The 25,990-nt window shown below is 48.4% G+C and overlaps 6 protein-coding genes across 6 annotated transcripts; 5 read left to right on the top strand and 1 right to left on the bottom strand.

Annotated features, from left to right (window-relative positions):
• Window positions 1-788: 788 nt before the first annotated feature.
• JR316_0008227 (uncharacterized protein) lies at window positions 789-2,022 on the top strand (the record flags this gene model as incomplete). Its single annotated transcript, XM_047893942.1, has 3 exons — window positions 789-997; window positions 1,052-1,108; window positions 1,155-2,022. 3 exons carry the CDS (start codon window positions 789-791, stop codon window positions 2,020-2,022), a joined length of 1,134 nt encoding a protein of 377 aa, XP_047747257.1.
• A 117-nt stretch (window positions 2,023-2,139) lies between these two features.
• Window positions 2,140-5,002, top strand: JR316_0008226 (uncharacterized protein; the record flags this gene model as incomplete). The annotated part of the gene is made up of 5 exons (XM_047893941.1): window positions 2,140-2,427; window positions 2,479-3,605; window positions 3,652-4,666; window positions 4,725-4,752; window positions 4,830-5,002. The coding sequence occupies 5 exons, from the start codon at window positions 2,140-2,142 to the stop codon at window positions 5,000-5,002; spliced, it is 2,631 nt and encodes an 876-aa protein (XP_047747256.1).
• Window positions 5,003-6,861: 1,859 nt separating this feature from the next.
• Window positions 6,862-8,862, top strand: JR316_0008225 (uncharacterized protein; the record flags this gene model as incomplete). The annotated part of the gene is made up of 2 exons (XM_047893940.1): window positions 6,862-7,592; window positions 7,671-8,862. 2 exons carry the CDS (start codon window positions 6,862-6,864, stop codon window positions 8,860-8,862), a joined length of 1,923 nt encoding a protein of 640 aa, XP_047747255.1.
• Window positions 8,863-11,420: 2,558 nt separating this feature from the next.
• JR316_0008224 (putative transcriptional regulatory protein C1F7.11c) lies at window positions 11,421-14,833 on the top strand (the record flags this gene model as incomplete). Its single annotated transcript, XM_047893939.1, has 13 exons — window positions 11,421-11,533; window positions 11,600-11,675; window positions 11,725-11,753; window positions 11,813-12,119; window positions 12,242-12,453; window positions 12,513-12,774; window positions 12,838-12,936; window positions 12,996-13,005; window positions 13,058-13,240; window positions 13,297-13,539; window positions 13,609-13,814; window positions 13,873-14,001; window positions 14,057-14,833. 13 exons carry the CDS (start codon window positions 11,421-11,423, stop codon window positions 14,831-14,833), a joined length of 2,646 nt encoding a protein of 881 aa, XP_047747254.1.
• A 528-nt stretch (window positions 14,834-15,361) lies between these two features.
• Window positions 15,362-16,600, top strand: JR316_0008223 (GTP-binding protein Rho3; the record flags this gene model as incomplete). The annotated part of the gene is made up of 7 exons (XM_047893938.1): window positions 15,362-15,415; window positions 15,500-15,511; window positions 15,573-15,603; window positions 15,676-15,727; window positions 15,788-15,870; window positions 16,308-16,433; window positions 16,488-16,600. 7 exons carry the CDS (start codon window positions 15,362-15,364, stop codon window positions 16,598-16,600), a joined length of 471 nt encoding a protein of 156 aa, XP_047747253.1.
• A 1,257-nt stretch (window positions 16,601-17,857) lies between these two features.
• JR316_0008222 (Clathrin heavy chain 1) lies at window positions 17,858-23,668 on the bottom strand (the record flags this gene model as incomplete). The annotated part of the gene is made up of 14 exons (XM_047893937.1): window positions 17,858-18,046; window positions 18,102-18,380; window positions 18,434-18,610; window positions 18,661-18,823; window positions 18,880-19,711; window positions 19,770-20,451; window positions 20,505-21,251; window positions 21,310-21,381; window positions 21,436-21,945; window positions 21,997-22,197; window positions 22,252-22,734; window positions 22,787-23,235; window positions 23,286-23,451; window positions 23,576-23,668. The coding sequence occupies 14 exons, from the start codon at window positions 23,666-23,668 to the stop codon at window positions 17,858-17,860; spliced, it is 5,043 nt and encodes a 1,680-aa protein (XP_047747252.1).
• Between the last annotated feature and the right edge of the window lie 2,322 nt (window positions 23,669-25,990).

The following is a 25,990-nucleotide window of genomic DNA, read 5'->3' as shown; positions in this document are numbered from 1 at the left end:
CGTGTCCCTGCGACACGCTTTTGTGCAGACGCGAGACGCGAGACTCCGACGAGGACGAGGAGACGAGGAGACGTGGACGTGGACGTGGAGACGTGGTAGAAGGAGGGCCCTACACACGCGCGGGGTGTCTTTTTTTGTTTTGTTCACGCTCGGCGCGGTGTGCGTGCGGGCGTGGAGGTGGATGTGGAGGGGTGGCGCGCGGTCAGAGTCTGGCATCTGGGCCACTCCGGTACCGTCACTGCATCTAGACTATAGATTCTATGGACCCAAAAAAATCCAGGATCCCGTTACGAGCGTACAAGATTACGAGCGTATGAGCTTTGCGATGTACCGCGCACACTCCGATACGATTTTTTTTTTTGGTTTGGCTGGGATAGAATCTGTCAGGTGGAGTATTGTATTATATGAAGGATAAGATAGAGAGGAAAGAGAGGAATGCGCGGAGATGGAGATGGAGAGAGAGATTTGGGATCTCGTTCCAGAGCTCTTTAGGCTTGCTGGGGACGGGGACGAGTCTTGGAGTGGACGAGACTTGGAAGTGTGGGGGTACCAGTGCTGCACCGTATGCATATTGCAGCGGCTTGTGTCTCTGGATGGGGAGGTGCAGGCGGATGTGTGGATTGGATGGGGTTGTCGAGGGATTGGTTTTGGCGGACGATGGGGGCGCGAGATGATGTTGTGATGGAGGTTGCAGCCGGTAGCGATAAGATTACATTTGCCGAAACAGATAAATATAGACCATAAAAAAGCACAAATCGATATCCGATATTTTCAAGAGTGTAGCAACCATGTCGGATAGCACTAGTAGTGTACAGGAAACAGAGAGGGTGGCGTTGGCGGATGTGTCGATATTCCCTGCGACGCGAGCGCAGATTGTGGAATCGCGCAGGAGATCGTATGAGGCGTGGGGTAGGGGGATGACGTTGGAGGAGTATTTGGCGAGGGATGCGGTTATGGATGGGCATGAGGTTGCGAGGGACGGGAAGCTTGTTACTTGGTGAGTGGGTTTTTGTACGTGTGGTGAGAGGACTGGATGTGATGTGTTGGTTAGGGTGTTGGCGCGGAGGGATGATCCCAAGAGCTTGGACTTTTTCTGCTCGATCGAGACGTGAGTGGATTTGGATTGGAGTGATGTCAACGACTGATTAGGGCAGATTCAAACGCGAGGGATTCGTGGTGGACGCGGGGGCGGAAAAGGGGAGGGAGGTAGCGTGTTACGGGCTGGCATCGCTGTTCACTGCACCGCGGCACCGGAAGAAGGGGTACGGGACGCATCTGATGCGGATGGTGCACTGGGTGCTTGCGCCCGCTGAATGGCTGCCCGAGTTCCCGAGGGAGGTGTGGGGTGCGCCGCCGGATCGCGCGGGGTCGGGGTGGGCGGACGCGGAGCAGGTGCTGGAGGGACATGGGGGGGACGCGGCGTTTTCGACGCTGTATAGCGATGTCGGGCCGGAGATTTATAGGGCGTGCGGGGTTGTGCCGGGCGCTGAGGGGTGGGTTGTCACGGAGCCTGTGTCGAGTGGGTGGAGGGTGGATGAGGTTGGGGGTGAGGAGGAGGAGGGGTGGGAGTGGTTGGATTTGCAGGGCGTGGGGGAGTGTTGGAAGGCGGATGCTGAGCTGATGAAGCGCGAGATGGAGGAGATGGGCGGCGGGGTATGCGCGTGTTTGCCGGACAAGGGCGTCGGGGAGTTTCAGGTCATCCGGCGACTGGGGCTGGCAGACAAGTTGGGCATCGTCCACTGGGGCGTCCGCAGGGGAGATGCGTATGCGAGCTGGACGGTCGAGGAGCAGAACGGGGCGCCTGTGCTGCTCGTCACGCGGCTAAGGGCGGGGAGAGAGGATATTGGTAAGCTGGCGCGGGTTGTGGCTGGGCATGGGGGTCGACATGGGATAAAGGATGTGGAGGTCTGGGGACTGCGGGAGCAATTTGCAGGATTCGTCAGGACGTGGGTAAGAGAGGACCATTTGTCGAGCATAAAGAGCTACAGCGGAGACCTGCGCTGGGTGTTTAACGAAAAGTAAGTGTGTGCGTGAATTGTGTGGCGTTACTAATGCGCCATTAGATTCTGCTGGTGCTAGTAGTGTATTAATAATTACTTTGTTTGTTGTCAATTCCAACCATCTTACTCATACCATACCATGGCCACCGCTGCCTACCATCCCCCCTACGATCCCCTCAGTACTAACGCTCCCTATGCTCCAAAGCCCAGTCTCCCCAATGACAATCCTGCCCCAAAGTTCCCCCACACTCGCGCCCAGCTCGCTGCTCTCGCCCGCCAGTTCAAGCCCCTCGATCCCTACGACGACGACGACAACGACAGAGTGCCCCCTCGTCTCCTCAACCAGGTCATCTCTCTCCTCATCGACGAGCGCGAGGACGACCTCAAGTCTCTCCTCAAGGCCGCCTTTGGTGTCGACGACCACAGTGTATGTCCTCTTTCTTTCCCCCCGATGTCCTCCCACTCACTTGCATTCCAGGTAGAGCATTGTGTCTTGGATCTCATGCACAAGCACAGGGACGATGTAGCTGGTGTTCCCTTTCTCTTTCTCACCCCTACTCGTCGTCCCATCTCCCGCCCTTCCTCTCGCGCATCCACCACCTCCAACAGGCTTCGCCCAGAAACTCCCATCTCCGCTCCAACTTCACCTCTTATTAATATATTCCGCCGCCCTCCAAACTCGCCCCTTGCTCCCATGTCCTCCAAGTCTGACTACTCTCCTTCATCTTCTCCCGTTCTCACCTATGCCCAGGCACCACCTACCCAGTTCACCGCGTCCCTCCCGGCATCACCAATCTCTTCCCCCCGTCTTCTCAATGCCAAGGCAAACGAATTCAGGCCCATTCCTCGTCCTCTCTCAGCAGCAGCTTCCCACTCTTCAGCAGCATCCCTCTTGCGTGCAGATACCCCTTCTCCTGATTTGTGGGCCCACAATTCACCCAGGGCAACTTCAAATCTAGCCATCGCTGCCCCTCTCATCGCAGACCAGTCTCACTCTTTCACTCCTTCCTCTTCTCTCCGCTCCTCCCACCGTCCAAAGGACGACGATGAAGAGGACGATCCCTTTGATCCCTTTTCTACAAACCCCATCCCAACCTTTCACTCCATCACCATATCAGATTTCGACACCTTTGACTCAAACTCGTGGCAAAACTCTGCCGATCTGTCCTATCCGAGCGTATTTTACCCGCAAGAGTATGTCCCGGAGCCAGAGTCCGAAGAGGCCTCTGCCGCCCTCACCGATGGCATGACGCCCTTTGACGTCCTCAGCTCCGTCTTTGGATCGACGCTTGCGCCGTCAGAGCTCGAAGACGCTCTCGCTGCCAACGGATTCGACTTTGACCGCGCGATGGCGTGGCTTGTCGACCGTGCGCTCCCGGCTGCGCCTGCCCCGCAGGCACGTATGCAGCGCATGGGCGCGGGTGTTACGCTTGTCTCGAGGGATGCTGCTACTGCCTCTGCGCGCGGGCGTGGGGGTGCTGCTCCGTTTAATCAAGCTGCGAGGCCTGCGCCGCGCTATGTCAATGGACGCCCTGTCCCTGGAGGTAACAGGGTCTGCAGGTACTTTGTCGGCGGCGAATGTCTGCGCGCGGACTGTCGTTTCAGGCATGTCTCTCTCCTTTTCTTTATCCTCATACTGACCTCTTTGTAGTCATGACTTGGAACGCGCGTTGTGTAGGTTTTGGCTCCGCGGAACGTGTGCTAAACAGGAGAGCTGCGAGTTTTTGCATCATTTGCCGAAAGATGTCGATATAGCCAGTTTGAATGCTGTGCTCAGCAAGGCGAATGTCCCTCCGGGTACAGGGCCCTTTGCCGCGCAATATCAGCAGCAGCAGCAGCCGGCTGGTCCGCCTGTGGATGAGTTCCCTGTGCTTGGGTATGATGCGAATGGTGCGGGGCGAGGGGGGGCGCCTGGACGCAAGTTTGTGCCGTATAATGCGGATCCGAGTCGTACGCGGTTCGCAGCTGCCGTCAAGAAACCGGCTCAGCAAGCTATAGGAGGACAGGAAGAGACGAATGGGAATGGAAATGGAAATGGAATTAATGCGAGTATCAATAGTCATCATCATCTATCCGCAGCCGCGCGGCGGGAGGCGATGGGCACAGCAGCTGATAATTTACACCATCAGAGCGCGATCGTCGCGCCGCGCGCGTCGCCGCGGCTCAAACTCCATCCACCCTTCTTGCTCCCGACACTACCAACCGGGGACGCAGTCAACACGATGTACATGGCCTACCGACAACGCGCGTTACAGCTGGGCGCCGCGCGCAACGCGTGTCTGTCGAGAGCGGCTGATGCGTGGCGGAGGGGAGACGGTGCGGCGGCGAAGCGGTTTAGTAGGGAGGGGCATGAGATGAATGGGAAGATGGCGGTGGAGATGAGGGAGGCGGTGGATGGGCTTGTGAGGGAGCGCGCGAGGGTCGCGGAGAGGGCGGTGAGGAGCAGGGATGCGGCGTGGTCGGATGATCCGGGGGATAGGGGCGCCAGGGGGAAGGCGTGTGGTGGGGGGTTGGGGGTTGTGTTGGGGGTTGCGAGTGCGGCGGCGTTGGTGGGTGTTGGTGCGGGAGCGGGGGAGAGTGCGGAGGAGAGGACGGAGGCGATGTTGGATCTTCATGGGCTCCATGCGAATGAGGCCACAGAGGTGTTGGAAAAGTTTTTGCTTGCTGTTTGTCTTTCTCTCTCTTTAGTTTGGTTTTGTGCTCATTGTGGTTTACTTTGTGTAGCTTGAGAGTGAACATTTCTACGGTCTAGGTTCGTCCCTCTCCCTCCCTCTCTCCATCTCACATAACATCTAATCCATTCTAATCTCCACTCATCCCCATACCCAGCATACGCAATAGTAGGCGAAGAAAAACACACAGGCACACAGGACATCGCGCGGGGAGCATCGCGCGCGCGGCTCGCGACGGGTGTCAGGGAGTGGTTGCATCGGTGGGGGTATCCGTGGAGTGAGAGGGATGGGATTATATGTGTGGATCCGTTGACGCATTTGTCTGAGTGATTTTTTATTGGGTGGGTGGGGGAGGGGAGGGGGGCATATAGGTCAGTGAATTTGGGGTTTGGGGTGTTTTGTGCTGACTTTTACGTTTTTTGGGTTGTGGGATAGAAAAAGACATGGTCATGGACTTGGACTTGGACTTGGACGTGCAGGGACATGGCAGAACAAGGAAGGTGCTGCGTTCCTTTGAAATATATGCGAATCATTCGAAAAAAACATCAAGAAAAACGTCAGGAAAAACGTCAAGAAATACATCAAAGAAGAAAAGAAGGAAGGAAATTGCGATTTTGTTTTTTTATGTGCTTGGGTTTGGGTGGGGTGTATGATGATGATGATGAAGTTAACTTGAATGAATGGAATGGGATGGTTTGGCGGTGGTTTGGCGGTCGTCTGGTCTGGTCTGGTGTGGAGGTCTGTGGTGTGGTGTGGAGGTCTGGTGTCTGGTGTGGAGGTCTGGGGTCTGGTGTGGTGTGGTGTGGATTTGGTCGGGTGTCGGTCATTGGTCATTGGACATTGAACATTGTGAATGCGGGTTATTCATATAGATGTACGGGCGTACTGACCCTTTCCTCCTCCTTCCTTCACCTCCTTCACCTCCACCTCCGGGTCTCCTTCCCTCTTCTCATCTCCTTGGTTTGGTTCACCTCATTATACATCACCGGTCTCGTCACCTCTTCCCATCTGCTTGCTTGCGTGCTACAGCTACAGCTACGCTATGCTATGCTACAGCTATGCTATTCCAAAAAAAAAAAAAAAAAAACAAAGAAAGAAAATATTGTGTAGTATAGTGTGTAGTTGTTGTAGATGGATTTGGATTTGGATTTGAAAGAAGTTTTGACTCTTTACTCTTTACTCTTTACTCTTTACGAGGATATGGTCAAGTAGGACTAGTCTCTAGGGAAAGATGAAGTCTAAGGATCAGATGGATCCGAGGTGGTTTGGTGGTTTGGTTTGGTGGTTGTTTGGTGTCGTTGGTAGAGTATTGGATGGACAGACTAATGGATGGATACCCCTGCGTGTTCTGTTCTGTTCTGCTTTTCTGCTTTTCCCTGCTTCTGCGATTATTTTTTGGAGGTTGGATTGATAAAGGTAACTTTAGTGATATTGGAATACAAGTTTTAACATATTGGACTCGGGACTGGGTAGAACGCCTTTTCATCGTGATAGCCTGAGGATCACGGATTGAAGCTTGAATTTTGAATATTGAAGCTTGAATTTTGAAGCTTGAAGGTCCACGTAACCTGCAAGCTCAAGCAAGACTAAATTTTTTCAAGACATGAACGTAACGACAGTTTTCAATGCAAATCAGTTGTAACTTCAAGCAAAGTTCAAGTTCATGTTCATGGAAAATTGGAATGATGGGCGGCGGACAGATGGCATGTGACCTAAAGATAGAACATAATTTTGTTTCGTGGATGTTTTCGGTTAAAGACTTTCCTGGAAATATCCCAGGATCTGCCCCTAATACCCGTCTGTGAAGTGGGCGGATGACAACTATTTCGCTCTCTTTACATTTCTACTACTAGACCCCTCTCCAACTCCAACTCCAACGACTTGGACTTGGCGTGTCAGCCTCTTATTGGTAGGAGAAATTTTAAAGGGTGTCGTGTCGTGTCGTGTCGTCTTAGTACCGCCCCAACGGAGTAAAGGTGACCGGTCGACGACGGCAACAGGCATCTCAGTTGTGCAAGGCGACAAAGACAAGATAGACGTGGCGGTTTTTTTTAACACCTTGGTCATTGGTCATTTGGTTTTTTGATTTTTTGATTTTGATTTGAACTTGACTTGCACGACAAGGCAAGCAAGCAAGTAAGGCAAAAGAGGGTCAAAAAATAGCAGACCTAGTGCGAGTGCGAGGTGCCATGCCACCCGTGCCAATCCAAATAGCAGCCGCCAACGGCGGTTCATCTCCCTCTTCCACCACCTCCACTTCTACCTCTACTTCTACTTCTTCGTACACCCGCTCGTCGAGCTCGATCGCTGCTCAGCCACCAGCTTTGCCTGTTACCACCACTACTAGTAGTACTAGTACGACCCGCCGCGGCAGCCCTACGCCGACGTTCAGCGACGATCGGGAAAACTACCACCGTGTCGAGTTTGAGGCGCCACTTTCAGCCGGTGTCGAGGGTGCCGGTGTCCAGCAGCAACAACAAGCGCAACTTGCACAAGGACGCTTTTCTATCGACTTGAGTCTGGAATTGGAACGCGAATTGGAGAATATGGAGAGTCCGCCTGTTACGCCTGTTAATCATTCGGCGAGGAAGGGGAGAGCGGGGTCGGATGCATCGCACGTTAGGCGGGAGGATAGTGTGAAGCAGGAGGGTCACGCTGACGACCCTGCACCCGACCCGGAGATTTTGGCGCATATTATCACGCAGCTGAGACGGTCGTTGGCTGAGATGACGAAGGAGAGGGACGACTTGCTCAAGATGATGGAGGATGCTACGAGAAGAGAGGCGGAGGCTCAGGATGCGCTGCAGATTATGACGGAGAAAGCGACGGCGGCGGAAGAACAGATGATGGAAATGAGACGTAAAATGAAAGAAGACGAGGATCAGATAAGTCTGCTCAGGACAAAAGTCGAGGAAAGCAGGTATGTATAGAATCGCTCTGGGTGTATTTACGTCTTTTGATGCTGAGCGCTGATCCTTTCATTCATCTTACTTACTAGGCGAGGGCTTATGCGACTCCAGACGGAGAAGCGGCAGAGCATGACGCCTATTGACATTGCTCGTGCGTCTGGCGCGCTGGCGTCGTTTGGCAACCAGCCTTCGTCAAAGCGTGCTTCATTCGTTCCTTTGACGGGTTCTGGGAGACAGAATGGGCATAAACGCATATCCTCCGTCAACGATTCGAGCTTTGGCGCATTCCCCACTCCGGATATGACACCAAGTCCCAATGCCCATGCATTCAATATCGCAGCGACCGAGGCGATCCTCTCAGGCGCACCAGCCTCTAGCGGCTCACGACGGTTTTTCGGACGCCAATCGCCGGATGGCGACGGTCTCCACTCGGCTGCCTCCGCTGATTCTGCGGCGGCTGCCACCGCGGCCGAAATGGTAGCCATGCGCAAGGAACTCCAGGCTGTCAAAGACGAGCTGGAAATGGCTAAACACGATCTCATAGAGGCCAAAGAGGCCAAAGAAGCTTCCGAGACCTGTGTGACGGCGCTGAGAGAATTTATTGCGGAAAACAACGTCGGAGCGGCTGTGGGAGGAGAGGGCGCGCCTGCGCATGTGAAGCTCCCTCCTCCGCCTACGATGGCCACGGGGGAAGAAGAATATTCGGATTCCAAGAAGACGGGTACCGGGTGGGGCTTCAAATTGTGGGGGAGCAGTAGTAGCAATAGCAGTGGGAGCGGCAGCAATGGCAATGATTCAAGTTCGGGTGCAGGGCCGTATTCCGCCTCGGTGACAGCGTCGCCCATGCTGCCGTCCTCGTCCGCCGCTTTGGCACACTCACCTGCGTCTGCAACACCGATTGGGACGGCGGCGGCGACCGCGCCGCTGTCGCGCAAATTAGGTGGGTTTTTCAGCTCTCGGGTGAGTACGTCGTCGAGCGATTCGCGGGAACAGAGCCGGACACCGTTGCCCCCGCCGTTGGTGTTGCCGCAGCTGCAGACGAATGCGGCCGCCACGCGAATGCCGTCGCAGCGTGATTCGATGTACAGCTACTCGGATGCGTCGAGTGTGGCGGAGCCTGTGAGTCCTGGGAGTGATATTAATGGGTTGGGCACGGCGGGGTACGTAAAGACTGCGGCGGGGTTTGAGAAGGTGGGCGTTGTGGCGGAGGAAGAGATGCAAGGTGGCATCACTCCTGTACATGTTTCTATGTCCACCATGGATTTGGAAGGGCTGCGATAAGGTGGATGGGGTATGCTTTTTTTCTTTTCTTTTCTTTTTTGGAAGGGGATTTAAATGGATGGATACGAATTTGCATGATCAAATATTTGGATAATTGCCTATTATATTGGGTTGGGTTGGATGATTAACCATCCCAGTCGTTTTTTTCTCTTTGATTCGATTTGACATGCCTTATGAATGCGACGACTCCCTTATGATTACAATATAGCTACTATGTATGTACTGCATACGCGCCGATATGGAAATATACCAAACTATATAGATTTATTCCTGGTGTATTTCCGGTCTGCCTTGTGTTATTTCTTCTGAAATGCCTGTTGTTAAAGCTTATAATAATAAATTACAAGTCCCTCGGGTGCCTGTGTACCTGGGCGTTTATTTTGCTCTAGTTAAACGCCCACAATGATTTAACCATCCTCCGGCAACTTGATCGTAAAAGTTTATGAAATAGCGGAATTGTAATCTGAAAATGGCAAGTACAATACCGGTTTTGGTAAAATATCGTGATCGAGAACATGCCAAGTTCGCGGGGAAGTGATTTAGCCCCATTTAAAAGCAAATCCTTACGACTCAGGAGGCCATGTCGGAGGTCTGATCCTCTACTCGTTATTTTGGCTTTAAGAGGTCGTTTACATCACAAAGTCGTCAAGGGTATCGTATTACATCAATGGTTTCGGTCACTACGGTTGATTTTATGGGTTATAAAGGGATTAGCTCTGCGTTTTTTGAGGGGAGCTTCTTCTTACCTCTACACCGAGTTTCGTTCAAGAAAGAAGTGTGATGGCAATAGAAAGATTTTCAGGTTTGCATGCGACCCTAGATATCCGAGTAATGTCGAGCGCGACCACCGCTGAGCGGAGTACGTCGATGGTGGCGTTCTCAAAATCCGACATGTCTGGCGCGCTGGATTGTAGCACCGTGGACTCTGCAGGGAACGATAATGCGCGGGGGTCCCCCTCGCCATACCCCGAGGGCCGCCGATTATAATTGGCATAACTTTTGCATTGAAAAACCCACGTGGACTTTGCTGTTGCTTTTACTGATTGGAGATAGTACCCCGATGTATGATCTGTGTTTCGCGGAAAGGGGCACAAGGATGATTGGCTGTTTCCCGTCAATGTGTTGTATGTCGCCGTTGCACCCCGGATTGCAGTACAACAATCTTGTGGGGTTCTGGAGTTCTCGGGTTGAAAATGGTGTTGACCTAGAATGTGAGATGCTATTTCATGGGAAATCTGGGTAGCACTGGCAGCATTGGATGTCGACAGGAGTCGAGTGTTGAGTGTGTCATTCAAGGATTTTCCGCCATGACGCTGGGTTTAAAGTGTATTTTTAGTATGGATACCGTAGGCTAAAATGTATAATCATCTGCGGCAGGGAGATGGATTAAACGGACCACTGTGTGTCAGTTCTGACGCTGGCATGTGTTCGTCATTCGGACAGAGTCATTCCGAACCGCCGCCCGTTGAAAGAGATTATCTCGTGAAGAGTATTTGCGTAGGCTCCAAAGTACGGAATCTGTTGATATCAAAATATAGTGGTTACTCTTTGCTCGAAAGTTTACGGCATACCTGTCTCGGGACGAACTTGCGGACAGAATGGAGAAATCGTAAAGCAGCAAAATAAATTTGTCCGAGCTTGAGAAAACGTTGCTGCAATTGGACTGATAGATGGATAAAATCAGAGATGCTGTGCGGTGCAGGGAATATTGAGGTAGGTATGTTGATGTCAATAGCACTAAAATGCGAAGGGTGGTTACAATTAAATGAAGGACTCGAAACGTCAGAGGTTTTATTTGATATCATTGATGGTGGATCAGACTCGAGGAATTGTTGCTGTTGACGTTTACTAGCGCTTTTGTTAGTGATAAGCTGAACTGGCTGGTGCAATGCAAATCACCCATACGACATGAAAAGTCTTCAAAAAAAGACATTGCGAGGAGTGTGTTTCGTAGAGAAGACTTACAGACGAGGTTATTCTACAAGCTTTATCTCGATTAGTGATCTTTGACCTCGGAAGATCGGGATCCATGTTGTCTCCGCAGGTCACGGAGACTAGCTGGATTAATGAGCTTGACCTTTCGTCTGACCAGAAAACGTGCTGAAATGTGAGAAGCGGAAGAGATATAGATAAGGTACGAGCGTACTTATCGCAAATAAGTATCTATCATAGAAACATCTATGCACAACGCTGAAGCCAAAGAATTATTGGCTATCCTTCAGAGTCTGGAGGATAATTGGCTTGGGTTTTGACATATTTCGGCACCCCTCTTGAAGATGTTGACTAATAAAATAGCAGAAAATATCTGGTTTCGACCTCATGGAGAAAAGAAAGGACGAAAAGACTGAAATTTGCCATAGATTTGGTAGTTTTTGTAATGATATGTTGCACAGCCACCTTGGACTTGACGGAAGTAGATCGGGATTGATGGGATCGGCCATCCCCGTCCCTGGTCCAAGCTACGGTTATCTTATTAGGATCGGGCTAAGGGCATTCCACGAGTGTACTTGTCAATCCTGTCCTCTTCACTCCCATCATCTACCACAACAATACGCTGGATGCCTCCCTCCCCGACATACGAGAGGCGAATGGACAACTCCCCCAGCGCCGATGGCACCGTAAAGAAACGCAGAAAAGGCGCCACTCGTCTTAGCTGTGCTGAATGCCGAAGGTACTCGATCAGTCCCGTTCCTTAGCTCTATTTGATCAGTATCCCTGATCCATTGTTCTTGTTCAGGCTCAAGCTGCGGTGCGATCGAGCGATTCCATGCAGCTCCTGCGTCAAGAGAGGCTGCGGTGCTATCTGTCCTGATGTGAGTTTTCACTGGAATAGTTGTGTTACAGAGTCTAAACGCAAATCAGGGGTCACTTACCACCGGTCAAGGAAATCGGTACGTATCACATCAGGTCGTGTTTTTCGAGGGGAAAATAACTGGTTACTTCCGAATAGATTTGTTTTAGCATCTACTCAAGAATTACACGAAAAAATCTCAGAACTCGCGACCAGGGTTAGAGAACTAGAAGATGCACTCCGCGCTTCCCACAGCCACCTTTCCACTGAACCCCATCCTCTGCTCTCAGAAGAACTTTTAAAAATCAAAGCTCCATTGCAGAGAGATATCAACTCTATTAAGCCGTCAGCGGCGGTCACTGTTAAGGAAGAAGAACAGAATCCAGATGTTGTAGATGCCTTTGGTTCGCTGTCGATCGCCCTCTCGGGAAAAACCAAGTACTTTGGTCAAACAGCGAATTCTGTGGTAAGATCCATAGCCTGAATGATTGGGCTACCAATTGACGACTGTAATTTTCGTAGTACTTCCTCCAAGTAAGTAGAATGGAACAACCGCAGCATTATTATATTACTAATTGACGCCGCCAGAACGAATTACCCGAGGAGGAGGAGGAAGATGACCATCTAATCAGCCTGCAGAACATCTTACCTCCTGAAATCCTTAATCGAGCGTCTTCATTCCCTATCTCCCACTACTCAGTGACTGGAAATGTGGGATTACAAACTCTCTACTGGTATCTCCCACCTGCCGAAGTTGCTCAAGAGCTGCGTGCAATATATTATACGTACGCCGCGTGGATGTTAGTGACCTTCTCTCTGCTGTTGAATGGAGCCACAGCTGATCACCGTCATATGATAGGTATCATCCTGTCAATGTGGAGACATTTGATACGGAAATATACCCAGCATTCTACAATCAAACCATTGGTCCAATACCTGACGAACCACTCTTGGCTCACAAATTGTCAATTCTGTTTATGATTCTCGCCATTGGATCTTTGATGAACCAGGCTCTTCCTGCATACAACCTTGAGGCAGAGAAGTACCATCAGCTGGCCAGGGCGGCGTTGTTCCATCATTCATTCTTCGATATACCAACCATCAACGCCGTCCAAGCACTAGTGAGTCATTTCGTGAATTATAAAGCTTATCACAATGATCTGACTAACATTTACGTTTACCAGTACTTGATGACCCATTATCTCTTCATAGATGAGCGACATGGCACAAGCTCCGGCGCTCGATGGGCTACCATGGGCCTTGCAGTGAAGGTTGCTCAGAGTGTAAGCTATAATAAAAATTGATTGAATTCCAAAAACCAACGCTGATCAACGTTCTGCAGATTGGACTTCGTATGTGCCTTTAACGTGCAAAAAATATCTGGAGGCTCACTTTGTCTTATAGATCGGGATAGTGGCAAATGGAAAGTCGATCCCGTGGAAACTGCACGTCGGCGCGAATTGTTCTGGGAATTGTTCACATACGATTCCTGGCAGTCATTTACATTTAGTCGGCCACCCTCCTTCTTTCCCCCGCATCTAGATTGTAAAATGCCGCATTTGGAAAATCCATCTGACGAGCAGAGTTGTACGTACCTCATATTTATGATACATTTTATGTTCCCCCAACTGATTAACCCTTAGTCAACGCATGGAAACATCGATTTGCGTCCGAATGCATGACTCTACTCCATGATCAAGCTTTCGGCGCTAAAATGCCCACCTATGCAACAGTCTTGCAACTGGACAGAAAGCTTCGTGCATTCCCCGTTCCTCCCATACTTCAAGTTGCCGGGTTCGGCAATTCTGAGCCGCGGCAAGGAGGGTACCCTGACAGCGTGATGCTCACTCTGCAGAGACATATTGTATTGGCTATTCGTGAAATGAGTACGTCATACGAATTCACATACGTCGGCTGTTTATTCACGGTTATTCTCTCTTTTTTCGGTTAATTAGACCTGCTTTATTTGCACAGGAGCTTCTTCGCTCGGGCCATTAGTGATCACCCGAAGGATCCCCTGGGGAGTCCTTATGGGACTTCAGTTATTGCTGCATATCGAAGTGCTGGATCACTAGTCGCCATGATGAGAAATTTGCACACGCAGTTGAAGGAGCCAAGTGAGCGAATGTGGTTTCTGTGGACACATATGTTTTCGTGTTCGGTGAGCATTATTTCTTACAGTCGATACCGTGCAGTTTAGTAATAGTATGCTTTGCCAGATTATTTTGGGATCTATCGTGACGAGGTGTCCATCCATGAGTCTTGCACCTTCTGCTCTAGTGCAACTAGATTCGGCTTGTGAGCTATTCTCAAAGGCCGCTCGAGGTTTCCGGGCGAATAAAGTTTTGGTAAGTTATAAAAATATTTTTTCAAATACAATTCCTGAATAATTTTCTTCAATAGAGCATCATGCTCCATTTGCAAGAAAAGGCCCACTTCAGCTTGGATGAATTTAGACGAGGAAAAGGTTCCCCTTTGACAAGATACAATCCCTCTTCCGGTCCGATTACCCCTGATGCCGACGATGACGAACTGTCTGTCTTGGGTGGGAAAACTCGACTTGTGTCCAAGAAGGAACCGTCCTCTCCGATCTTAATGGAGAGATCACCAGTGTCGCAAAATCCTATTGTTCCTCTGCCTTTGTCCCCTGGACTTCACAACAATTTGCCTGAGAGTGTCCGAGAATATCTGGACTCTTTCAAGGTTCAAGGAGGACAAAGCCAGCAACAACAATCGGTGTTCAACAACCACTCGTCGAACCACAATTCATTCAACTCCAACCAATATTCTGATGCGTCTGAGATTTCTCCTGTGTCAATGTACGGAATGTCAGCTATGCCGACGTCATTCCAAAGCGAACCTAGTTCCTTCCTTCCTCAGCAGTCAATGCAAAATATGATGCAGGCTGGGCAGGGATCAAGCACAGCAATGGATACGTCAAACAGTCAAAACGAGTCCAACTTCCCGCAGTACTTCCCTGTATATGATTACGGGCTGGCGTCGTCATCAAGTGGGTTCCAGAGGGGAAGCGGCAGCGGTAGTATGTTTACGCAGGATCAGCCGCTTGTTCTGGATACAAGTCCTGGACCAGCACACCGGAAAGCATCGGGTTCACCTGAGGGACACAGTAACATGCAGACAACATGGCTTGACTTTGTGAACACTATGGCTATGCAGTGATAGCAAAGTTCAAGGTGCTTTATTGTGCGCGCCATTTTGTTCTGCTTGATGGATAGGAGAGAGAAAGAGAGATGAGTCGACATGCGGATCTACAGCCAACTGGCAGATAGTTGCATCGAGAAAGTTGGCAGTGGGCAGCCCTTTTGCTTCAAATAATGTAATGTATTTTCATTTGCTTTCAAGCTTGAATCAGCTTGATCCGTCTTTATCATTTTATCTGTCAATTTGTATTATTAATATCTTGCTTGTATGTATACCAATATACCTGTCTTGAGAGCTCGAGTTGTGGTCGATGTTGAGTCCAGCTTGTCGTCGAAAGAAAAGAGTAGAGTTGCGCCAAGACTTGAATGATGACTGCATCCTTCTTACCGGGCGGCCCGAAAGGACAGCATCACGTGGTAAAGTTCCGTTTCGTGCAACTGTCATGGCGCTGCTGCTCCTTTGTTCCCCACATCCCACATCCCCCTCCTCCTCGTAATCTCTAAGGTTTCCTTCCTCATAATTGCACAGGAAGACTAGCTAGAAATTATGTCTCTCTGTGGTGCTTCAAGTAAAGGTGCCTCGTTTGGTCGTGGTCGACCAGTAAGTTCAATTTCTTCCCTCAGGCTTGGGAAATGTTTGCCACTAGTATGACGCGTGCTAATTGGAATCACATTGGTATTCTAGATCCAGAGAAAGGTGCGGATGCCGCATTGGTGTACACTTATATGAATGGGGCGCTAAAGTTCATCATATTGAGAAGGTTGTCGTTTGTGGCGATGGTGCCTGCGGTAAGCATCGGTCCATTTATGGTTTCTTGGTTCTCGTTCTCTAACTTCGTAGCTGATACACTTGCTTTCTAGGCAAAACATCCCTGCTAAATGTCTTCACGCGCGGATTTTTCACTCAAGTCTAGTACGTCGAAGGGCATGCATTCATCTTGGAGGAGTGGCACTAATTGGTGGCATATGGCAGTGAACCCACCGTTTTCGAGAACTATGTGCATGATATCTATGTCGATGAGCAAGTGGTGGAGCTCAGTCTATGGGATACGGCTGGTATGTTTTCTGTGCATATCACTTATGTACATTATAACGTCTGACTTTGAAGGTCATGCCTTTCTCTCCCCTCTTGCTCCATCTTGAATGTTGCAACTATGCGAAATAGGTCAGGAAGAATTCGACCGGTTAAGGTCTCTATCGTATGCAGAGACACATGTTATTATGATATGCTTTTCTGTGGACAACCCTGTGTCATTAGAAAACGTCGAATCCAAGGTAACGTCCGTTTCAACTATCCCGATATCATGCCGCAAATGACATTCAATGAAGTGGCTGGATGAAATTTTAGAATATTGTCCCGGGGTAAAGGTGCGTCACGTAATCACATCAGCTATCCAGGCTTACTGACCCACAATGCCACAGTTGGTACTAGTAGGTTGGTGCTGAATGATCGCTAAAAGTTGAAAAGATATTCTAAGTTGTGCTTTCTTTAGCACTCAAATGTGATCTACGAGACGATCCGGTGATAAAGGAAAGACTAAAACGCTACGGTACTCATACTGTGCAATACGAGGAAGGATTGGCCGTAGCAAGGCGGATACGAGCATCCCGATATTTGGGTATGCACCTCTGCTATACTTTTTTGCTAGTATATTCACTTTACGTTGTTTCAGAATGCAGCTCAAAACATAATCGGGGAGTAACAGAAGTTTTCTACGAAGCTGCTCGAGTGTCACTAAGTACGCGCACCAAAGGCTCAGGGGATGGCGGTTGCCAGGTGATGTAAGGGTTTACCGACCCCTTACAAGTCTTATTTTCCTTTCGGCATTTTTCTATTCTTTTTTTTCTGGGAGGGACTTTCCTATGTGAATGGGTACGAGGACGTTTCCGACTTACTGGGGCGGACGATAGGCGCTTGGCTCGTTAGCCTCTCATCCTTTGACTTTTGCTCGAGTTATACCCAACACCCCTAATCAGGCCTACGCCATACAACTCACCACGCACATTGCCTTGCATCGCTACATCATCCATACGCTGAATGCACAATACTCTCTACCTACAATTCCACTCATCTTACTGGCATATCGACAAATGCCTCGCTCGCCCTCACAATACCATTCCCAACCCATGTACTTTGTCATGTATACAATTCAACCTCGTTCACGGACTCTTATCTCGCTTTTTACATACGTAGTCAATGGCAACCTGCTTTGAAATCCTACATTTTCGCAAGACGAGTAAACCATTTAAATATTGGTACGTAAGTTATATTTAAAAATTTTTATGTATTCTGATCAACTTTTTTTGCCCGTAGGACGATGATATGTACAACTAATTCCGTTATAATAATGTGCTTGAAGAATATGCAAATATGCCCAAGTCCAGTCCTGGTAGACTCAGCCAGTCTATCTTGATTTGCTACCCTAATAATTTTGACTCTCGTTTTACTTATTGGAATGACGACCATAGCAGGTTACTTTTCATTGACGACACATTGTTTAATTGTAGTGATTGAATGCTTTATCAGGCATTGCTAATAGGTGTACTAGGTGTGGCTCACATCGAAGACACGGTACGACTGAAACTTGCTTCACTTTTTCTATGATTTTTGGTATATTGGCTTTCTTGGTATAGATCGATATAGATAGTGTTGTGTAATCTTCTTACTCGCGTTTTGAATTGAGTGTATATTAACGCGGAATTGCGAAGGTCGAATACCTTCTGACTGTCGCGACTGAGCGAGAGTACTTACCATTCACTCAGTGAAGACATGCTGATTGTATTTCGAACCAAAAACCAGCAAGCTGCTCAGGGATCGAGCATCGTCTTCTATTCGTTATAGTCGTTGCGCACGGGTTGGTAAAATTGCAAATCCTTCTTTGCGATATGGTAATTTTAGTTTGGCCTACCGCCAAACTACTAATGAGCAGTCAAGGATTGCGATTGCAACATGACATAAAGTATACAGGAGAGAAAGAAATAAGGATTATCCAATTAAAACAAAACATTATACATCCGGCTATAAAGTTACGACGAAGAAAAATCAATAACCCCCATACCCCGTCATGGCAGGCATCATTCCATTCATTGGTGGCGCTTGCCCCACAATGCCGTTGGTGAGAAGCAGATTGCCAAAGCCTCCTGGGTTGATTATAGGAGCTTCGGCTTCCGTCTGCTCTTTTTGTGCATCTTTCTTTGATCGTTCCTTGACCTCTTTTTCCAATTGTGCCAGCTATGATAATGGTCAGGACTCCGATGTTATTGAAAAATGAAGATATACAACATACCTTCTCCACTAGTGATCGCTGCACTTGGATTTTGTAAGGCATGTAGAAGTCGTTCAAGCCATGTTGCCATGATAGCTCTTCAACGACATCTGAACGAAGGAGGTCGAAGCAAATGTAAAGCATAGCAGCGAAGCACTCTTTGTTACCGATGTCGACAAAGTATGAGAGCAGTTCCTCGGCGACCTCTGTTGATCCAGAAGCAGCAGCGGTGATCATGGCATCTTTGTACAATTTGTCTTGTTTAGAAAGAGCTATCGATTCTTCCCAACGAGAATTTTTCTGGAGCAGCGTCGTAAGCTATGACGAGTGATAAATTTTGTGAAGAAATATACCTTGTAAAGATGCGCAGCAAGTCGACGGAATTCAAGTAACTCGTGCTTCTCCAGGCGTTTGGCCAAGCTGATGTTGTTGAAGTTATCGAAACTGTCGATTGAGTCCCGGAGAGTTTTGTAGTCTTCCTCTTCAATCAGAAGGTCATTGTATGCATCGTTGACAGCCTCGAGGTTGAACTAAAAAAATATTGATACCTCCTTTTCTGGCATAACATTGTAAAACTTACATGCTGAACAGCAATGAGATACGAGCGGATGAGGGGGATATGATCGATCTGTCTGAAAGTACGGACAACGCGACTGTGGTCAATTCGAGGAATGAGGACGGTGAGAAGGTCGGTCAGAAGAGTAGGTTGCTCTTGGAGGTAGAAAGTTAAAGCCTTGTAGTAACTATTTTGCACAGTTAGAATTCACGATACTTCTTTAAACCAAAAGAATTTACATACATTTCCACGTTGGCAGCGCGGACGATGACATCCTTGAACTGATTGTGCTCCCAAGCATCAGCAGATCGTTCAATCATAGCGAGGGCAGCATTGTCGAATTCATCATATTTGATGTACAAGAACACAAGCTCTGGCCATAGATGCGCCTTCTCGGTGGCCTTGATGACCTTAGGAATATTGATGCGGGCGACGAAGAGCTTGAGATGCTCCATGAGTTTTGCGGGCTTGTACTTGCTCAGCAAGATTGAGAGTTCAGTAAAGATACCCATATGGGCACGCTCCAAGCTCAAACCAGCTTCCAGAAGACTGATGATCTCCTCGAAGTGACCTCTGCGCTCATAGAGGGTGATGAGGGCAGACAATTCCTCAGCGTGGACAATGATGTGGAGACCACAAATTTGGGCTAAGCGGAATTCAGACTTCTCAATGCAAGCAGCGTGCACTTGCTTCCAGACCTGGGTATTGCCAGCCTTGCGAGCACTTTCAACAGCTGCCTGATTTTCGCCCAGATAAATCAAAGTAGTGGCCAAACGAGCCCAATTCGAGATGCTGGTAAACAGAAGCTTCGCAGCTTGGTAGAGCTCATCTTCGAAGCATTTCTCGCCGACCTCCAAAATATCAGCGACGTTAGTCATGCCAAGGAAATCTTCCATGTCGTGCAGACGATCAGTCTTAGCATAGGCGTAGGCCAGCTCGGTGTCGATCTTGGGTTCACGCAGCGTCTTGCGAGCCATTTGGAGATAGCGAACGAGTTCGTCGTGCTTGCCAGCATGGTTGGCAATCTCAATGACTTCAGCAAAGTTGGAGGGGTCTTGAGCCTTGATGTAAGATTCTGATGGAGAGTGAGTAAAGGAGAGTAAGCAAACGATATTTCAAATTTATATACGCACCAACAGAGTCTTTGATACGAAGACCGTCAAGCTGAGCTTTGGCTAGGCGACTCCAAACTTCAGGCTGGTTGACCTTGTTGGCGTACTCCAAACCTCTATCAATGGAGACGATATGTTCCACAAGAACATTGATGGCCATTGCATGTTGCTCGTGCTTCTTGTAGATTGTCAAAGCCTCTTCGTAGAGCCCATGCTCAGTAGCAATCCTGGCGATATCAGCGGCATCGTAGTTCTGCAGCTTGTTGATGTAACCAACAACCTTGCCTTTGTCTGCACGGATGGCGGTGAGAAGAAGGAGGTTCTGAAGGTTTTTGTTGTCACTAAACGGTGAGGGTTCGATGATGATCTTCTCCAGGAGCTCGATAAGTTCCATTGGGAGGTCAGCTTGCAGGAAGGCCTTGACGGTGATCGAAACGTCATCAGGATCTGTGCACTCTGGCAGAGCAGTGGCAACAAGCTGGTCAATCAAAGCGCGGCGATGAACATTCTCCTGAACGAGAACTTGTGCCCAAAGATCAGGTTGACGACGCTTGATGAGATAACGAGCTTGCTGTTTGAACATCGAGTTGTCATTCGTAATTGCGATTAGCTCGTCGTCGCAGAGACCCTTGGCGTACGCAATATAGGCCAAGTAGGGGTCGCGGGCCTCACAGAATTTACCAACGACCAAGGGCTCATACAACTGTAAAAATAGAAATGTTAGCGAGGGTTTTCTATAAGCTAGAAATGACTAACATTGTTTTCTTTGAGGAACTGCTCTGGATTGTTATTGCTGTCAATGTATATCTTGGCAACAGCATTGAAGATGGCGGGGTCCTGGCTACCAGCCTGAACGCGGGCCTCGAGCCAAGGCAAGATCAACTTCAACCTGTTACGCTGCTCGACCTCATGCACCAACTCATCAATAGGGAAGTTGCCAGAGACAGAGCTTAACAGACTCTTGATCGTCGCTTCATCGCAATCGACATCCAACAGACCACCGACGACTTGAGGAGTGCGCACAGAATTGACGCGCTGGACATAGACCTCGATAAACTTGGTCAGATTGTTCTGATACAAGTACAAAACAAGGTCATGGACAAAGTCGAATCGGTCGCAAACGATAATGAGAGGCAGTTGGTCCGCAAGCTTGGCTTCCTTGAGGAAGTTCTTGACCTTCTCAGGGTTGTAGAAGTTACTCTCTCTGCAAATACGCTCGACTTCACGAATCTGACCAGTCCGCGTGGCGGCCTGGATGTATTTGAAGTGGACCTCGGGATCTTCGCTGAGGTTGACGATGGATCCCAGGTAGTAGTATAGACCCTCGAAGGTCTTGAAGCTCTCGAACATTTCAATAAGTTTGATGGGGCCCAAGATGTCTGAGTACTTGGTGGCAATTTGGATGACGACTTGGAGATTCTGGCGGATGTTAACACGGAGCATCTCTTGCAAGCAAATCATCGATTGCTCGGTTGTCAGACGGCTGAAATAGTTGACCAACCACTAGAATAAACAAGACTTTAGAATGAGCAATGTTGCGTATAATTTGAATAATAATCACATCAGGAGTGAGTCCAGTCGTGTGGACAATGGCACGCTTGATGTCGGCGATGTCTTCGTAATGTTCAAGGGCCTAGTCATATATTAGATATACCAATAAAGAACAAATATAATTAATTATACGCACACGCTGCAGCAGACCGGCCTTTTCGCATAGGTTCGCAATTCTTGGACGATCATAATGAGTAAACATCTCGTTACCAAGAATGGCATCTGCGACCTGCGGAGCATGGACAAGGTTGAGTTCGAGAAGACGTGTCTGCAGGTGTCCTTGCTCAGGCTTGTTGTCCTTCAAAGCATCAAGCAAGAAGGATGTTGCAGGCTGGATCATATTTTGCGACATGAAAATATCAACCACACGTTCAATGTCGACCAGGGGCCCGCTCTCGTCGTTCGCGAGCTGGGCAGCGAATTCGGCACCTTTCTCAGGGTTGGTACGCATGATGTGCTGCAGAAGTTGTACGTAGTCGGGAGTATAACCGACTTTTTTGGCGTACAACAAAATTTTGTCCGTTTGGCCAGTCTCGGCGAAGCACGCGATGACCTTGTTGGGGACGTTGGCACGAAGGTAGACACTGAGGGCTAAGGTCATGTCGTGCAGACGAACAATATCACCGAGCTCTTCGCTGCATGTCAGCTACAAGGCGGATTAATATAAAGCACCATCCATGATTATAAGACTCAGTACCTTGTTCTCCTTCAACCACTTCTCCAAGAGTTGCTTCCTTCCTTGTTGCAAAACCGGTCGAGCAAGTTCAAGAGACTCTAGGTGGTTAAGTTCTCCCTTCTCGAGGAGAATACCGAAGTATTGGAGGATAGGAGAAAGACCACCAGGAGGAGCAGGTGCTTGCTTGAACGACTCAATAACAGCGGTGGTTCGCAGGATCCCCTACTCAGAAATGTTAAAACGCAGAATGGTGTAATTTGATTAAGATGTACTCACTCTCGGCGAGTTTGCAGCAACTTTGGCTGCCTCACCGAATTGACCAGATTGGAAAAGTTGCTGGTATTGCTTGACATACAAATCATCAGCGCCAGGAAGATTGCCGCGGCTGGCAAGCTTGAATGCAAGGTCGGTGTTGTTGAGAGTTGTCAAGATATAAGGGATGATGGTTTGCTCGTCCACGTTGACACTCAGGACCTGACCTTTCTTGTTAACACCGATGATACCATTTGTCGCCTCGTGCTCAGCAGTGACGAAAATGGTTTCCCCAGAAATTCTGTTCATGTAAACACAAGCACCGGACTCGAGGTCGTACAGATGGATAAAACCGAACTTGGTGACGAGGTAGACAATACCATGTTTCTTAGAGACCTGCATCGCTACAGGGAAATCGCTGGTTGCTTCAGGGGGGAAGTAAACATCAACAGCTTTCTTAGTGAATGGAGCATCAGGGGGTTGGTGGTCAATTTCGACGACATGAAGCTACGCAAGATCACATTAACCTCTGTATGACGTTGTGACTGAACTTACACACCTTGGCACCTGTTGCTGTCCTGACAGCAAATGTGAACAACTTGGTGGGTTTCTGGTGTCCGTCCAACTTCAATTCTGCAAATGCTGCAGCGTGACCTTCAATGGGTTGACTGACACCACGTTCTCTGCTGTAGAGTTGCATCGAGCCCTTTATTTTGAATGCAGAGGGGTTAGTGGTATTGCCAGAGATACCAACAAGGACCAGCCATTTCTCGTCTGGTGTCACGCGATAATTGATGATCTGTGAGCCAGCAAGTGTGGGATGTCGGTCGAAGATTTTTTGAGGAGGCGAGGTCGCGTCTGCGATTGTCCAGTGATATACGGCGGTCTCCGTCACCATCCCAATAGTTGTATCTGACACCCATTTCCAGAATACGATGTCCTCGTTGTTGATATGAGATTTGACCTTTTGCTTCTTGTCAATGTCGAAGATCTGTAGTGTGCGTTGAGCTGTTATCGTTGTTAGTGACAAAGAATGAGTTAAAGTTATATGCGCGTGCCTTTCAATGCCAAAATCTTTTGCCTTGGATGCATAATTGCAGAGTCAGCAGAAATGGGCCGACGAAGAACATTGTTGGCATCGGACAGGTCTACGATGACGACTTGCCCTTGTTCGTTAACTTTTTCGCGTATACAGATATATTGATCAGACTCTAATGTCAGAGTCTGTAGATATAGTCAGTATATGATATGATGTGTATACCAAAGAACTAACCTAGGATGTTGTTAAGCGGAGACATGAGTTGGCACTGAGTACACGCAAGCGAAAGAAGGTGTCGCGTCAACGCACCTGGAAGGATATTGAGGCGGGCTGGATGCCCAAACTTGAGAGTTGTAGATGTTCGCAGAACGCAATCGGTTTTGAGGTGTCGACTGCAGCCATAATGAGAGAGCTAAGAGGTCCTAGAGGACGCTACGGACTGCGCGCTGGTTGGGATGAAGGTATAACTCCTGTTTGCGGCTATTTACTCAACACCATCCCTGAAACACAGCCACATTGTTCACTGCCAAAAACCACGCGCGTTGGCTTTCTTCTTCAAATTATTTACACAAGCGCACGTCATTTTTTCAAACGCTTGCAACCGAGTGGGTAACTAGTCCTATACATACATAATCCGTTACATGAGCCGCGATATTCATTTCTGCTGGGTTCCATCCCCAAAATTCTACCCCTATGTTATAATCCAGATCCCTACAGATTCAGCAACGTAGCTTGACGTAGCTAATCATAACGCATTTCTCAGTTCAATTTTATGCTGTAGATGTTGCATGCCTCTCATTAAAAACCTAAATTTAGCATTTTAATAGAAGGACGATCAAGCCTTGCTTTTTGAATACCTATTTCCGGAGAACTTCCTTCAATACCTCCTCCAATACCAAGCATAGTACGCGAGCACTCCCGTTGACTCATTGTTTCTACTCTCTTTCCAGTTACTGACAAACATTTAGAGTTATATCTTTTATCGCATATTGTGCATTGCAGACTCTCTCGTGATACCAAGTTACCGCAGTCAATAGCGGTCCTACAAACCTAGACTCGTCTAAATTGTCGTCGTCAAACAGGAAGCGCATTTACTGCAGACTGGAATTGTGCAATTCCCAGGCTCAGTTCTCACTACTGCCTATGCTTGCTGAAAACCTAATGGTATTCGGCTTAAGCAAAATCAAGATGGCACGGTATGCTTGAAGCTTACAATTGGGTCGATACTCTTCAATAAGCATTCAGACCTGAATTTAATGCAGGTCTAGTGAGGCCAGGAGACTTCTATTTGAGCCAATAAGCTGGATCGAGTTAAAATTGGCTCAATACCATACTATGACAGAAAAACCTCTGTTATATTCACGGGTGTGAGCGCTAGTACTGGTTCACTTGTCTGTTCGACGGATATGCTGGGTTGGCTTCCCTGCCAACCATGGGAATGTACTCTCTGGAGATAAAAGAGCCACAAACTCTTCCCCTTCTTAGCCATTGTTCGCGGGACACCGTGGACCAATGGACATCTCTTACCACCTCGCCTGAGTATGATTCCTTTTCACTCCATTAAGGCTATCCCGCCCCCTATCCTACCCTAACATAACATAACCAATGAGGCTAAATCTCACATTGAATTAATATCACAATATTTAATATTCATGTGCTTTTCTTCACACATGGGTACTTGCACTTGATCTCGAGTTCAGCGGTCTGTGGCAGGTGAAGACACAATCTAAAAATAACACGATATTAACTCCATTTGGTTCCACCGTAAACAGGAGGTGTTATAGCTTGTTAGTAGAGACTCGACATGTCCCAAATGTATCCGTCTCATAGAGACTGCCAAGTGGAGGTCATTTGCTTATCGGTAGTTGTGTAATTTTTTCGATAATGAGTATATTCTGGCATGATGACATCAACCTTGAGTACTAGAGGATGGGTGGTGAGTGTGACTGGGCCCTTCAGAGACGCATAAGTCTCAACCTATGCGTTTTGTTAAACTAATATGCCATGATACAATGCTATTGGTGCTCTGATTACTCCCCTGGATTTGTTCTCAGCGACTCTTGCAGAATAATTGGTATTGTAATAGACATACTCTGCTTCATTGTCCTTTCTTGGATACATTCTGTGGAGTTCAAAGACTCTATTGCTTACAGTCCCTTCAAGTAATTTGGCAGTGGCGGTAGAGACATCAAGGCAAGTTTGGAACACCTTGATAGGTGGTGGTGGACGACATAGCCGAGAAAGTTTTTTTCTAATCCTTTGATTAGTCTACCGAGAATGGATCTTAGACTGTGAAGCCATGATTAGTTTTCAAAAACCATCACGGACCAACGAAGACTCATGCCCTCAGTTATTAGTGACCTGACGATCGCCAATCAGTTTGGAATGCATAAAAACGTCGGTCTCTCTTGTCATCTGGGGTCGGGACTTTGAATATTCTTAGCACTCAGACTTTTTACTGTGAGGTTCCAATATAGAAAACTTGACGACAACGAGAGTAGACGAAGCCATCCGGGAAAGCGAAGCTGCCGTCGCTGTTCACGGCAACACGGCCTGAGTAGCGTCGGTAATGCGTTACTGTACGTCAAAAACAGAAGCGTGGAAGCCTCGAAGGCTGGAGGAATAAGGAGCGCCATATTCGTTGGACTCTGGTCCAGTGCCGAGAGACTTGCTACATATGCACCCCAAATACTCGGGAGGCGATCGTTAGAAAAAGACCCTTCA

Source organism: Psilocybe cubensis, chromosome 7 (assembly GCF_017499595.1).
Source record: "Psilocybe cubensis strain MGC-MH-2018 chromosome 7, whole genome shotgun sequence".
NCBI classification, from domain to species: Eukaryota; Fungi; Basidiomycota; class Agaricomycetes; order Agaricales; family Agrocybaceae; genus Psilocybe; species Psilocybe cubensis.
The sequence above is the reverse complement of the archived record's forward strand: the minus strand, read 5'-3'. Positions and strand labels throughout refer to the sequence as shown.